The sequence below is a fragment of the Penicillium citrinum genome (assembly GCF_028827155.1).
Source record: "Penicillium citrinum strain IBT 23319 chromosome Unknown utg000008l:1.0-2707905.0:1.0-2709502.0, whole genome shotgun sequence".
Classification (NCBI taxonomy): domain Eukaryota; kingdom Fungi; phylum Ascomycota; class Eurotiomycetes; order Eurotiales; family Aspergillaceae; genus Penicillium; species Penicillium citrinum.
In genome coordinates, this window is record NW_026622693.1 from 20,660 (window position 1) to 35,519 (window position 14,860).

The 14,860-nt window shown below is 44.5% G+C and overlaps 4 protein-coding genes across 4 annotated transcripts; 2 read left to right on the forward strand and 2 right to left on the reverse strand.

Moving 5' to 3' along the window:
- N7469_008436 (ABC transporter integral membrane type 1) lies at positions 1-3,606 on the reverse strand (the record flags this gene model as incomplete). Its single annotated transcript, XM_056647354.1, has 9 exons — positions 1-356; positions 442-506; positions 576-626; positions 681-933; positions 1,050-1,349; positions 1,403-1,565; positions 1,630-1,856; positions 1,918-2,331; positions 3,375-3,606. The coding sequence occupies 9 exons, from the start codon at positions 3,604-3,606 to the stop codon at positions 1-3; spliced, it is 2,061 nt and encodes a 686-aa protein (XP_056497119.1).
- A 950-nt stretch (positions 3,607-4,556) lies between these two features.
- N7469_008437 (uncharacterized protein) lies at positions 4,557-4,760 on the forward strand (the record flags this gene model as incomplete). Its single annotated transcript, XM_056647355.1, has 1 exon — positions 4,557-4,760. One exon carries the CDS (start codon positions 4,557-4,559, stop codon positions 4,758-4,760), a length of 204 nt encoding a protein of 67 aa, XP_056497120.1.
- Positions 4,761-7,668: 2,908 nt separating this feature from the next.
- Positions 7,669-9,597, forward strand: N7469_008438 (uncharacterized protein; the record flags this gene model as incomplete). Its single annotated transcript, XM_056647356.1, has 4 exons — positions 7,669-8,053; positions 8,111-8,338; positions 8,391-9,356; positions 9,440-9,597. 4 exons carry the CDS (start codon positions 7,669-7,671, stop codon positions 9,595-9,597), a joined length of 1,737 nt encoding a protein of 578 aa, XP_056497121.1.
- A 2,240-nt stretch (positions 9,598-11,837) lies between these two features.
- N7469_008439 (DUF1593 domain-containing protein) lies at positions 11,838-13,355 on the reverse strand (the record flags this gene model as incomplete). Its single annotated transcript, XM_056647357.1, has 1 exon — positions 11,838-13,355. The coding sequence occupies one exon, from the start codon at positions 13,353-13,355 to the stop codon at positions 11,838-11,840; it is 1,518 nt and encodes a 505-aa protein (XP_056497122.1).
- Positions 13,356-14,860: the final 1,505 nt, after the last annotated feature.

Consider the following 14,860-nt stretch of genomic DNA (forward strand, 5'->3'; position numbering starts at 1 on the left):
TCACTCAGTGTTGTGGTGTAAAAAAATGACTGTCGCCATAAGAATGACTGCCAATACCGCAACAAGCAAGTCCAGGAAGAAACCTAGACATTGCTGGATGCAATACAGAATGTAAACAGGTCGCTGGGAGATATTAAGCATAAAAAACAGTTTTGCATTGAATGCTTCGTGCCACCGAAATGCGCGGACTGTTGCCGCACCGCTGACAAGCTCGAGGAAGTGAGTGTAAAGCGGCGCCTTTGCTTCGATGTCCAGGCGTCGCATCTGGCGCGAGGTTCTCAGATAGAACTTCTGTGCCACGTATACGAAGATCCCCATGAAGGGGATTGCAATACCCAGGTACTTGGCGAATGGAGCTAGTATTATGACCTTGACAATTCAGGTAGAACCAGCTGGATACGGATTAGATATGTTGACAGTCTACATTGGCATGGAACTCACCGGCTAGAAAGTTTAGAGCTTCCAGTGGAAGTCTCATATTGATGAGATCCATATCCTGGGTGAATCTGAGGGCCGTAGATATGATAAGGATAAGCTTATGATCACGAAGAGGAACCACACAAGAAGATACCTACCGGTTGGTTATGCTGCCAATGTCCACTCTGTGGAAGAATTGGAACGGGGCCCTAGTAGATCAAAGTTAACAATAAAAATGCTCTTCCTTATCTGAAACAACTTACCGCTTGGTACTATTTGCCAGGTCATTATGAAGCCGGAGTGCCGATTCAGACACAATATGGACAAATATAAGTCTGTATATAGCTCTGATTAATTTACCATCAGAGGCATCCATATGATGTATAGCGCACCAACAAGCAGCAATCATAAAGATTAGTTCAACTATGCCCAGCATTACATAGATCCCAAGATACATCCCAATCCCGGAGTTGGGGCTTTTCGCATTGGCCGCTGTCCACCAATCCAGCCAGATCACTGCGAACTATATTAATGACCATGATTCATCACAAAGGGGGACCAGGACTGACTTGGGAACTCGCGACAGAAAGATCAGCATATGGTCAAGCCAAAGGAAATAAGAAGCGATATACGTCCAGAAGCTGATGCATAGTAAGCATAAACAGAGAAATCTCCATTCTGGCGGATGTGATCGGTCAATGATTCATGATCGAGCAGTTCAGTCTCCAATTCATTGTTCCAAGTCTGAGTATCAGAGACATAAGGAGTAAATGGCATTTTATTGGAATCTATTGTGATAGAGGGAGTTGGTGATGCAATTTTTACGCCCTGGATATAAGTGTTGCTAACTTGAAGAGTTTCCAAGCTACCGGTATCAACAATATACCCGTGAGCTAGAACAACTATATTGTCCGCATACTGGAGGAGGAAAGCTATACAATATCACTTAAAAACAGTACAGAAAACTTTTTGAGAGATCTCTTACTAGAATATATAGCAAGTACTACCGTTGTCTGGAGTTGACGAAAGAGACCCCTTTTACCGAATACATTGCGAGTGATGGCCTCCGTAGCAGCTGCGTCAATGCTGCTGAAGACATTGTCCAGCAAAACTATTTTGCATCTGGAGTATAGGGCTCGAGCTAATGCCTAGTGCTGGTATTAGTCTGAAGGTCGTCAACGACCTGTTGCAGAATATACAAAGTTCACTTACAATGCGCTGCTTCTGCCCGCCGCTGAGCGTTAAACCGTTGTTACCAACGGGCGTCTGGTCTCCGCGAGGAAGTTGAGCCAGATCTTTTTCAAATCCACAGGCAGATACTACCGTGGTATACCAGTCCATATCTATCACGGACACACCAATGATGTTCTGGCGGATAGTCTCGCTCTGCAGCCATGGTGTTTGAGAGCAGTAGGCAGTGAGAGAAAGATTTCGGCTCACTGCTCCCCCCCATACTAAGTGTCTCTCCAAGGATGCTCTTGAGTAGTGTAGATTTGCCACTGTCAATAGGTCCGACAATCATGGTGATAGCTCCGTGTGGGATATTCAGCTGTATCTCCCGCAAAACTGGCGGTGCATCCTGCTTCCACCCGACGCTATAGTTGGAGAATTTCACCAGCTCTTTTTCTTCGGTGACTGATTTTGGTATGGCCTGGAGAATGACCGAATCGTCATATTTTCCTTTGATAGTTTCTTTGTGGATATTCTCATCATCATATAGGCCCGGTACGCTGGCATATTCTTGAATTCTGTTTAGGCAATCTAAGTATTGGATCACTGCCAGCAATGCCTGGATAAAGGTCAATATCGGTGTTGTCACTAGTGATATTAATGAAAGGGAGGTAAAGGTTTGCGTGGCCAGTATTGAATTGTCGTGTCGGACCAGGGCGATTATGATATATACCACGAAAGTCGCTATAGGTGATAGGTCAGCGGGTGAGTTAGCTACTCATGAAAACCATATTTGATTAGCTGAATTCCTCTGAAATCTAAATTGGAACACAAACACAGTATAATAGTCCCGACAAGCAGCTTGCGAAATATGGTAGAGGTAGCAATTTCAGTATGCTGCAATGTCTGGATGACAGAAAAGATCTTCTCCGATAAGCCCAGTATCTTGCTAGCTTTGATATTTTCCAGCGTATAGGAAGTCAATCGCAGCCGTTCCTCGGCCCTTTCGATTTAGTGTCGCTGAAACTTGTTGCTGGCTGCGGATAGTTTGAATGTGGCTGATATAAAAGCTAGTCCAGTCAGTCGCCAACTTCTCTTGTATAAAGTGGACTGAACAAGGAATACCAATGGCGATCACTGTTGGAACGAGACAGGCCATGTCTATCTGTCGCTTCAACAAGTAAACCGCAATTCCTATGTCTAGCGGGCATGCCCATAGCTTGTGAATCTCCCGGAACCCGTTCGCGATACATTCGATATCGGTGCCCATCAAGGTGATTGCTGTAAGTTACCTATATCCACTTCTCGGGCGTGCGCCGTTTGCCAGTGAATGAGAGATATCAAGCCTCCTCGAAGACGGATAGTTATTCGGAAAGTGTAGTAGCCGTAAAGAGCTGTGGATATCTATTTATCCAAGAAAGCCGTCAGTCCCTTGTGAGTGCAAAATTGCAAAAATATAAAAAAGAAAAAAGAAAAAAAAGGCACAAGCTCAATATACGGCTACTCCCACATAGACCAAAGCATAGACCCCGATTAGTGCCTTTCCGGAAACTAGTAATGCGTCCGGATTTCCAACCCACGACACAGTCGCGTTAATGAGGAATGGCTGGCAGAACGTGAATTCTGAAACAAACAGACGCGGCAGGATATCTCGGAGGAAAGGGGAGATATACGCTCTAATACAGGACTGGAGTAGCGCATATTTAGCTGACTTGTTATCTGGTGAGTCCAGTAGTTCTAATCAGTCAACAACTCTCTATTATCAGATTATACAGGGTTCTACCTACCGACTTGAGCCCAGCTGCGGTGCAGCTTCTCCGCCACAATCTGACTGTTCAGCTGGGGGTCCAGGTCTGGAAGATCGTGGACCGACAAGATTTTCACGTAACCCTGGCGAAATGTTCCAGCGAGCCATGCAAAACTAGCACGCTTCCAGAAGCCACCGAAGGGCTCTGGTGTAGCAGGCTTTTCTGTAGTCGCCACGAGACTAGACCTTTTCCCTGTGGATTCGATTACCATCGAAAGCAGAGTGAAGCTGAAGCCCAATGTAAAAGGGATCGCCGTGTGAAGTCAAAGGCGCGACAGGCGATGTTGACTCTGGGGCCAAACATAGCATCAGCCGCTCCTGTGCAGGCCGTCATCTTTCCTTGCTGGAAGACCGAGAAATAGATACTTCTGGCTATGGTTTTCTCGCGGTAGAATAAAGTGAACTTTCACTAGCTTTTGGCCTTTGGAATGGATTTCTTATCCAGCATACCTGAACCTATTTGGAGTGGGGCCAGGTCGGAGTCCGAAATCTCACGCATCTGATAGATTACTACTAATCCTGGTAGACAATACAATTGGCGGCCAAACAGATCGAGTTCGTCGATAAGTTGTATAGCTGATTCTAGGCAGAAAAGAAACATTTTCGTTTTGAATTAAATGAGAAATTTAGTTATACAACTTGTATCCCTCATACTATGATAACTGGCAGGCTGACAGTTATGAATACTCGTGACTTCAAAGAGTTCCAACTGTTTTGTCTTGGAACCCCGCATTTACATGAAACCTTTTATAAAACACCTTACATAAAACAAAAGAAACCTTTCTTTGAGGTGGAGTCGAGAGCCACTCCCAGTGGGTGGTGGCTGTAGATAAACTGCTCCATGTTTGGACGCAAACCATGAATGGTTGATATATACATTGATATATGCATTGCTATATACAATCTAATGTTTTGAGGCTTGGAGGTTGTCATAATAACGCGCGAAATTACGCGGCAAATCTGACCCACCTTACGGGCACCGCGGGTTTACCCGCGGTGTACCCGTTGAGGCACGTGCCCAAGATGTTGAGGGATTTGCTCCTGTACTTGAGTTTGTTTTGGGCAAGCAAGCAGTGCAGGAAACTCTGTCTGCGGTAAGTTGATATTCTCGCCTCTAGTTTTTCTATTACGTGGTGACTCATTTGCCCTTTTTTGGTTCTAGATGTCTCAGTCAGAGGTGAAAGCTCTCTTAACTTCCAATACGGATAAGTCTTTCAAGGAGGGCGCGTTTGGTCTTCCGTGGTTCCAGTGTACCAATTCCGAGGGCAAGACGGAGGGATTCTGGGGTATTGATCATCTCGGTGTTGTTGCTGACTTTTTGGGATTGGATCGGAGCCGCGATTCGGGATTCAGAGCTCTTCTTTAAGCTGCCGGTTTCAGGATGTTTTGTAATTTTTGGTCAATTTCATTCGCATCTGTCATAGGTGCCAGGTAATCTATATGCGAAGTGCCGAATATCCGACTTATGCAAATCTCAAGAAGTAGAATTATCATACAGGAACCAGTCCTGGAGGAATCTATAAGAAGTCAAGATGTCACCACGGATACCCCCCTCCCAGAACCCGCATCGCGGTGCGGGTGTACCCCCTCGTACCCGCGGGTATGCCCGTTGCTAGGTCTACTGGCTTACCGTCCGGAAATACCGGTCAATACCTGCTATCCGGAATATCTGGCTGTCGGGTTGGATGAACCGCCGCCGCAATATAGATTTCTGGTCGATCAACTATATTCCGCCGGCAACGGGCTACGACATACGTAAATTCTGTAAAAACTCCATCCGGCAGTATTCTGTGTAGTATTATTGTAAATACATTCCACAGAATAGCAGACACCAGATAATCCGCGTATATATCTGATAGACCAATCTGTATACAAATCCCCGGAAATCGTCTATGGTGAAATATATCTGTTTGTGCAACAACTCGTCGCCCGATTTCCATTCCATATAATCTTCAGCGGAGATATTTATATGGACAGTTATACCGTACGTATATAAATCTATCCACCGCTGGACGGATCCATTCGTGTCCCGGATTACAAACAAATACACCAAATACTGGATCCACTGGACAAATATCCGTGTAGAATACTAATACTGCTTCTGTGTAAATCGTCTGATTATATTATCACTGGTCGGGGATAGAGAATTTCCAATAGTCAATAGACTAGCCGGGATATTCGTATATTTTTCATTCTTGTATAATTATATATCTTCAAATTCGATTATATTGCTGTCGGTCCATGGACGATTAGAGCGTCCGGCTACCCGACAGCAGGTCTCCAATTGTCACGGGGATTGAAGTATACAACACCCCAAGCACTCGATATTGATCCGAAGCCTAAATCCTTTCGGATCACCTGCATATAGAGACCCACCCGAACCCTACTGTATATAAGATCACACACACATTGGGGATTCTTGAGTTTCTTCAAGAATCAGTCCGTGTATCAATCCATCCTACATGATTTCTACCATCCGACACCCTTGCCTAGTCACAGGTCTCTAGCCTGACAACTTAGTAACCATTACACCAATAAATCGGGATCCAGCTGTAATATTTTGTATAGAGTTGTAAACCAGATAATTTTGATCAAACTAGAAATCTGCGGAGAAAATATCTGGAAGATTTTCCAACCGGTTTTACAGTATCCAATAACGGCTGTGGTATATATTATAGGGTATCTGTATTAATTATTCCGGATTCTCTGGTGTAACAAATTGATACAAAAACTCAACAATCTATTTTCAATGGATTGGATCGTATACAGTTCGCGGTTTTCATTTTTTTGTCGGATATAGAATCGGGACTGCCGGTACAGATGCGGACATAATACTATACGATATTCTATAACTACTGCTGACGCTGGATAAATATATATAGGGGATTTTTCAATTGTGTACAATCTGGACGGATAAATATAAACAATCGGATCTGGAACAGGCTGATAAATATAGATAGTGGTTATTGTATAGCTATCACTGTTTTATCGGCAATTTATATTGTATGCAGATAAAACAAAGCCCGAAAATTCTAATATATTACCGCGGTAGAACGGATACACCACCACCACAATACCAAATTATCTAGATTCGCGCAACAAAAATCAAAATCCGCTGCCATGAGACTATATGCTTTGGAATAGCGGTGGTATACAAATATATCAGCAATGGCTTGTATGAACATCAACACAGCTTGGCACTAGTTTACCTGTTCAATTAGATCGGTTTATATTTGCACCATGGCAGTTTCCGATGTAAATATCAGACACGATGAAATACAATCAGTCTCACTGGAATTAACCTCTTTAGTAGAATTGAAGTTGAAGGGTGCGATCATAACCTGGCATGTAGCCCACTCGGATTTCCAAGGGGGAAAAAGGACGAACAGGAAGTGAGATCCAGAAGGAGTAACAGGCATTCCGTAAGCGATAGAGCTTGACCATTCGTAAGAAACGTAGTATACTTCTGCGTGATCTACGAAATACTACTATATAGAAGACGCCAAGGATTCAGCCATTCGCAGGTTTACCTCGGTAGAAATGTCACGTAGACCAAAGATCCTTCTAGTAATTTGTCCCCGCTGGAGTACATAACCCTAATTTGTTTGCTTGAGACTTTGTTTCCGAAACGGGCAATAACACAGCGCCCACGGCACACTCCATGACGAAATAAGCCGGTCTCCAGTGGAGCTTGAATCTGGGTAACAAAACTACCAACGTACGCCGATAGTCCATGCCGAGCTAGGTTATTCCGTGGTTGATCTCTAATAAGCGGTCTATTTCCGCTATTTCCGCACAGGTACTTTTTTCCCTCCACCAAAAGTCTCTACACGAACTAATTTCCCAGTATATTGATAACACGTTAGACTAAAGCATTCCAAATGAGTTTGCGAAATGCCCACTCTCGCAGCGTATCGAAGGCTCTATTGACGCGGCAGGTTGCAGGAGTTCAACTTGTGGGCTGTGTGGACCTGCGCTGAGTATAACCAATTAAGGACTTTTCCGGTCTGAAATACCTCCCCATACTCCACCTGGGCAATAGGCTAAAGATATACACTATGAGACAGGAACAAGGCACGGAGGAGCTTCAAATTGTAACAGGTCTTTTGGTAGCTCCACTCGCAACAGATGAAACTATATAATGTAGTGGCCGCGTTAGCATTCCCTGAATTTCAATCTAGTTCGAAACGCATTGGCTAGAAGGTAGAGTGAACAGAGAAAACTCAAAGCTGAATTATTACCCAATTGCTTGCATGCTTGCGAAAGGCTTCGTGATGTCTCCGCTCTCATATGTTTTATTACCCGCCACAATTGTTATTGCGTTTGCAAATTTTGCAAGCACTGCTACAAGCGGGCAACCCGGGAAAGTTGCACGTCCTTCGGCGGCAGTACGCAACGGCACCTATTATGGTCTTCATAGCGAGGACTTTGACCAAGACTTCTTTCTCGGAATACCATATGCGCAGCAGCCTGTTGGTGATCTTCGCTTGCAGACACCCCAGTCAATGAATACCTCTTGGACGGTAGCAAGAAATGCAACCGAATACTCACCCGTTTGTGTCGGGCCTAGCCAAATTGATGGCTCTTCTGAAGCCTGCCTGACTCTGAACGTTGTTCGTCCAGCAAATGTTAATCCTCATGAAAATCTCCCCGTTGCTGGTCAGTACATAACCTCACTCCGTATGCAAGTAGCCTCCTGACCTTTTAGTGTTGCAGTTTGGATACATGGTGGAGGTTTTATATCCGGCTCTTCAGCAGAATCACAGTATAACTTGTCCTTTATTGTAGATCAGTCTGTACAGATGGGAAAGCCTACTGTCGCCGTCAGTCTAAATTACCGTCTTCATTGCTGGGGATTTATGTGGAGCAAAGAGATAAAGGAAGCAGGGGCTGCAAACCTCGGCTTTAGAGACCAACGCTTGGCTTTGCACTGGATACAAGAAAGTAAGTATACTTACTTTCTAAATCGTTTAGTTTGATTTTAAACGTGACCCAGATATCGCTGCGTTTGGGGGTAATCCTTCCCAGGTTACGATTTGGGGTGAAAGTGCTGGCGCTAACAGTGTTGGTACGCACTTGGTTGCTTACGGAGGGCGTGATGATGGTCTTTTCCGCGCAGCAATCAGTGAAAGTGGTGCCTCGAGTGTTTATTCACGTTATCAGGAGCCTGCTGATTGGCAACCTTATTACGATGCTATTGTGAAAGCATCAGGATGCAGTACAGCAACCGATACTTTGGCTTGTCTCCGAACTGTGCCAATTCATATACTACAAGATGTGTTTGGTAATACTTCTATCGTACCATCGCACACCTTATCAGGAACTACTGGACCGCAGTTCATTCCCGTCATAGATGGCGACTTCATTGAAGAAAGTGCTACGGTTCAGCTTCGGAAGGGGAAATTTGTGAAAGTTCCCTATATAATTGGCGGCAATCTCGACGAAGGAACATCCTTTTCTATCCGGGGGATTAATACGGATTCTGAATTCCGAACGGTCGTCAAAGCCTGGGGACTGAACAGTTCGACCACAGATATCTTGGAGTCCTTGTATCCAGATGTCCCTGAGATCGGAATTCCCAGCATAATGGTGGGGAGGCCTCCATCCGGATACGGAGATCAATACAAGCGAGTGGCCGCATTCCAGGGTGATGTAAACATTCATGCACCACGGAGGCTGACCAGCCAAATCTGGTCAGCCCACAATGTATCGCTGTATAGCTACAGCTTTGATCTAGCAGGGGCTAGTTCTAGCTCCTATGATCCCTACGCTGGAGCGGATCATGGTTCAGAAATGCCTTTTGTTTTTCATAACGTGGATGCCATCAAATACGGTGGGGGAAAGATGCCCACCGATGGCACATCAGCGCAAGGCAAGCCTCACAGCTATCTACGTCTAGGTACCATCATGTCACGGATGTGGATCAGCTTCGTGACCACTTTGGACCCAAATCATTGCGGAGGTATGTTCCATTCCATCACTCTTTCAAACAACGCGGCGGAACCACATCATCACAAGTTCGAAATGGACTGACAGTTTACTTAGAAACACGCGTACACTGGCCGGCATATGATGCTGAGCAGCCGGAGATTGTTTTCTTTGATATCAATCACAAAAATCTCCTATACGTGGATTCTGATATATACCGTGCAGAGGGCATCAAGTTCATCAGTGACCACCTTGCAAGTGATTTCGGGCGTTAAACTTGGTGCATTCTTATGAACTTCAATTTGAAATGAGCCTACTAGCAGCTGACAGATAAGCACTCAATGAGCACGAGTAGCCGCTGAATTTCCGCAACTTTTGTACAAGGCGTTGGAAGGATGAAGCCTATTGAAAATCAAGTCTTGAATGTGAACAAATCCAGAGCATCCGGAAATTTGTAGAATTTATGTCTGCTTGAAAGTCCTACTGGATGGTCCTAGCTAATAGTGAGATGGGAATGAATACTTGGAGCAGTTGGGCCACAGCATGCAGGTCGAATGAGACATATAGACTTGAGAGCAGGGCAAGAGGTGACCGTGGAAGCATACAAAGACTGCTAACAGCCAAGAGGCCCTCAATGTTGCTGCGCACATTTGGGGCAAGTCCATCACAGTTCTCTAAATTCTCATGGAACTTGTCAATGGTCTCAGAGAAAGATGGCGGTCCTTCTAATAAACCTCCTTTGATAAGCAAGATATGTAAGATTTGAAGGGCTGCCATTTGGATCATCTCATTTGCAAAGCCAGATTAGTGTGCATCGTTGGGAATCTTATCGTACTGGGTTTCTGCATTTGCTTATTGGAATACCTCGATTCGTAGGACATATATCAAGTTGTATATTCATTGTTCTGTGTTTTAGCTCAAGTACATCTAGCCCATGTCTAGTTTACGTGTTGTATCATGGGGCGACCAGACCCTTTCGCAATTGGTGTAATATCGGACAACTTAATTATCGAAATGCCAGATAATGTCCCATCAAGCATACTTCTAGAGATATATCAATTTTTGCACACCCCACCCCCCAAAAAAAGCAATCGAAAAAAGAGCGTATAACACATAGGTTTCGCATATGGTCACCAAACTACTGGGTACCAGGTAAGGTAAATTGCTTCCTAGAGATTAAACTCTACATCTTCAATATGCTGTATTCGGTGGAGAGTGGCTATCATCTTACACAGCTCACCTTCTCCTTCTCTGTTTTCAACGATGAAAATATTTGCAGCGTGAAAAGAGTCTTGGGTGATAACAGGAACTTGATCTTTCGAAATCATGCAATTTAAAGAAAGCATCGTTGTGCATATTAGATCTGCATCTCTTTACTATATTCGTAAAGACGTATAGAGGCTATGTGCATATGCCAAGTGACCGATCGTTTCAAGGAACGACTTTACACCAATATTGTTTAAAGAAAACTCAGTTGAATGGGGTCAGTGCAGTGGTCGTTCAACAGAGTATGATTCTCACCCCAAATCACTCCATTCTTACCCTGTCTATTGCGCACTCACCCTAACCACCCGAGTCGCGTGACGCTAAAGAGGTCGTTACTCTTGAGACCTGGGCCCCGCTCATGAGCGGGTGCTATGAGCGGTATTTTTGAAAATCGGCTCATGGCATGAACTAGCTCATGAGCGGGAAACCGCCCAAAAGGTGGGACAAAGCTAGATCTTGGCAAAATTGTATTATTATATAAAAGTTTGGCAGTAATACAGTGGTGTTATACTCAGTAGTACTTGATTGGATTGAATTCAAAATAAAAAATAATGAGATTTATTTTGAATGAGGCCAAATGAATTGATTACCAATTATATATAGACATGGAATGTTTTAGATATGGCAGTGGGAAAGCACGTGGAGAGAGATGTCACGGGATTCGAAGTATACAACCCTCCAAGCACTCGATATCGATCCGAAACCTAAACCCTGTCTAGCCACCTACATATAGATCTCCGCTCGAACTCTAATGTATATAAGATCACACACACATAGGATTCGGAAGCTCTTCAAGAATCAGTTGCTCCTTCCATCCGATATCCTTGCCTAGTCACAGGTCTCTGGTATAATCATACACAGAAAACATCAAACTTACTGCATCTTCTTCTTTCAGCGCCTGACGAGTGGTTAGTACCTAACTGAGAAATAATTCACCGTGACGATGGTGATTCACGATTACTAGTAATTCCTTATTCAAGCAGTCGAGTTACAGACTACTATCCATAGTATTTCCTTTTTTGGGGGTTAGCTCCATTTCACAATATCGCATCCCTTTGTAGAACTTCGTAACCATAACAGGAGACGAGGAAGGATTCGGAAAGAGATATTGCTATAAAGGGAGATAATTCATATAAAAATTGTAGAAGAGAGATATTGTACGTTGATTATGTCTTGAATATCCAAAATGAGAGAAACTCCGGATCCGAGACAAGAAGACTATCAGGTGCAGCTGTATACGTAATATTAATCATACGATCTGAATAAATACACGGTCATACCGAGTAAGTGGCAGGTGGCCGTCATCAGTACCCTCTAGAATTATCGACACGTCTTGGCCGGATTTCGCATCGTTGGGGATTTTCACTGTTGCGCTGTGGTTGCTTTTCTCCGTAACAACCACATTGCCAGGGTATGTGCCTTCTTCAAAGAACTGCCACCAAGATGTAGTGACATTGTCGGAATCGGGATCACTCACTGCGGCGGCCAATGTCACTGTCGATCCGGGGTGTGTGCTGACAGTGTTGTTCAAGATTTTTACTGAAGGTGCATGGTTTCCCTCGGCGTAATCTGGGGTGAGAGTCCACTGCATGCGAGCAGCAAAGTCATTCTGAATAGCTGAAATCCAGCGACCTGTAGAGTAGTCCTCAATCTCAGAGCCATTCTTGCCCCTTTCACTACCAACAGAGGTCCAGAGATCCTGCGAGGTGTTATTTTTCATGGACCTGCCACCCCATCCACCGAGGCGCGGGTTTGCTGGGTCCTGGATTCCGGTTCTCAACAGTGGGTTGAATACAACATTGTCACCCTCCGATAGAAAGGCGTATTTTTCGAGGGGCTTGCAGAATGCGGTTGATGAGTTTGCTTTTGCGAGATTGCCAAAAACGTCATTCTTGTCACCTGGCATGGACTGACCGTCAAGCCAGGAGCGGTAAAGTTTGCCATAAGGTCCTTTCTGGATATTAGACTTTATCCAGGCACCCGTGAAATATTGATTTTGGCCTGGCAGATCCCGAACGTTGCCATCGCCCTTATCACAGTTATACCCCCAGGTCTGATACCCGGGCTCGAAGTTCTCCACCCGCACCTGTGGCCACTTCACAGAAACGTAATTGTCATATACCTTGTCTTGAAAGCCGCTAGCCATGATGACCGCTTTTTTCGAAACACTGCGTTGAATTTGACTCCACTGTTGTGATCCCAAATACTTCTCCTCAATGGATTTAAGAGCACGAGCAATGGTGTTAATGCCACCCCATGCCTGCAAATAGAGCGGCCGCGAGTCATGATCCAAGAGCAAAGATCGGATAAGATTACTTCCATCCGTATCATGATACATCTCGCCCTCGAAGTCAATATTGCCGATCTTGACCTTCGACAATAGATCTTCTGGTGTCTGATAGAACGGGTCATGGCAGTGGAGATTCGGGTAAACCTCGGCGTAAGCCTTCAAAACTTTATCTTCGATAAATCGAGTACCAGTCCAGCGCCAGGTCCATTGCGACGTATTGTATTCGCGGTCTGGCATGAAAAACATTGTTCCATTGCCGTCACCAGCCCAGTGCCATCGACTGGAGGTGTAGATGATGCCCTGGGTATCAAGTTCGTTGGTATAGAGAAGGTACCGAACTAGAGATGCCAGGTCATCCTGCTCCATGTCTGTCGTCACCACTGTACGAAGCATGTCTGATCTGCTGGTCTTGCCTGCCTGGACAAAGGGAATCGCGGCGGCCAACAGGCCAGCGGCGAACGCGACGGAAAACTTCATGACGCGTGAGTATTGACTGATAACCTGAAAAAAAAGTAGAATATCTTCGACGTATCGCGCCGACAATTTGAATTCATATAGACGGGTACTGTCCTTTTCTTGCGTGCAGTGCAAGTGCAATCAAATCTGCGTTTAGGGTTACTCCTTTCAGACTCCCCGCACTCCAAAATTTGATGTGGGGATGTACCCCGTGGGGAATCAGTCCGCTTGAAGAATCTAAGCCCACCCGCTTGCATCTCATAGGTGCGACTAAATTGCTATAAACGAGTATAATTTCCACTTCCGGTTGTTTCGACATGATGCGATCATTTCATTTCGGTGGAACTTCGGTCTAAAGCTAGTCTTTCCTACCACCAAGGGGGGGAGTAAATTTGTGTACCGTCTGATATATCAAACATAAGCGATTTGCCAAATCTTCCCAAATTCGTGAGATCAATCACCCATAGTAGAAACCCAAATTCATCGGGTACAACAGACTAATATTTGCAAGAATCTTTGTTCAAACGATTACATACATATCTCCATGGTCTGATACACTACTGGTTGTGTCTGGAGTCTAGATATGGCAAGTGGCGGAGTAGTTCGATGATTTTATCTGTCCTATTGAGAGAGATCAATACCTCATTTTCCTGGATAATATGCGGCCATTCTCCGGGTGGAGAAAAGAGAATGTCGGTTGGTTCCATGTACAGCAGAATGGTAAGAGGTTCACAAAGATTTGTTATGGGGGAGATGGTCGTCTCGCGACTGTATGTCGACGGCTGTTGAGCCTAGGTCTGAAGGATGCTGTATCCCTATAAAAGTGAAAGGTGAGAAGGACAAATTTGAGAAGTTCCAAGATTGTTATATTTCTGGCGTACAGTATTTTCAATACACAAAACTGGTATCGGTCGATACACCATGTGAGCAACATGGATGAATACAGACTGTATTCTGCAAAAATATCTAAAAAAATAAAAAATTACGCTTGGATTTAAGCTGTTTAAGTACACATAACGCATCACTTTGTTCTAATGATACCAAAATGGAGATTTACTGAATTCCCATCGTGGATTCCCGATAAACCACAAATGGCTGGGGTTGTGTTAGGTCACGGGTTTGCTGGGTTCTGCGGATGTCTAAAACCTAGTATGATTGCAATGAAAAGCAATCATTTACCAAGGATCATGGCTGGGTATTTCCTAGCCACCTTGACTGTCCGAAAGTGGCAGAATTGTCATTTCGAAAAACATGAGCCTTGGTAATAGACAAATGCCATTTATGATTGTGAATCACTAATTCACAATCATCGAACTCGGTGGAATGGAACATATATCCCAGCATTATTTCAAGCGCAGCCAGAAGTTAATTACCCAGAGCTCGCCAAAAAATACTGGGGAAAATTGTCAAGGAATCTCAAATTTCAGTAACTTCTGCGGTAGGGATAAATCTACCGAAGAGACAGATTCCCACCATGCCCTCTACAGCGAGTAGAGCCTCAGCCACCCGGCTCTGCGGTTACCAAC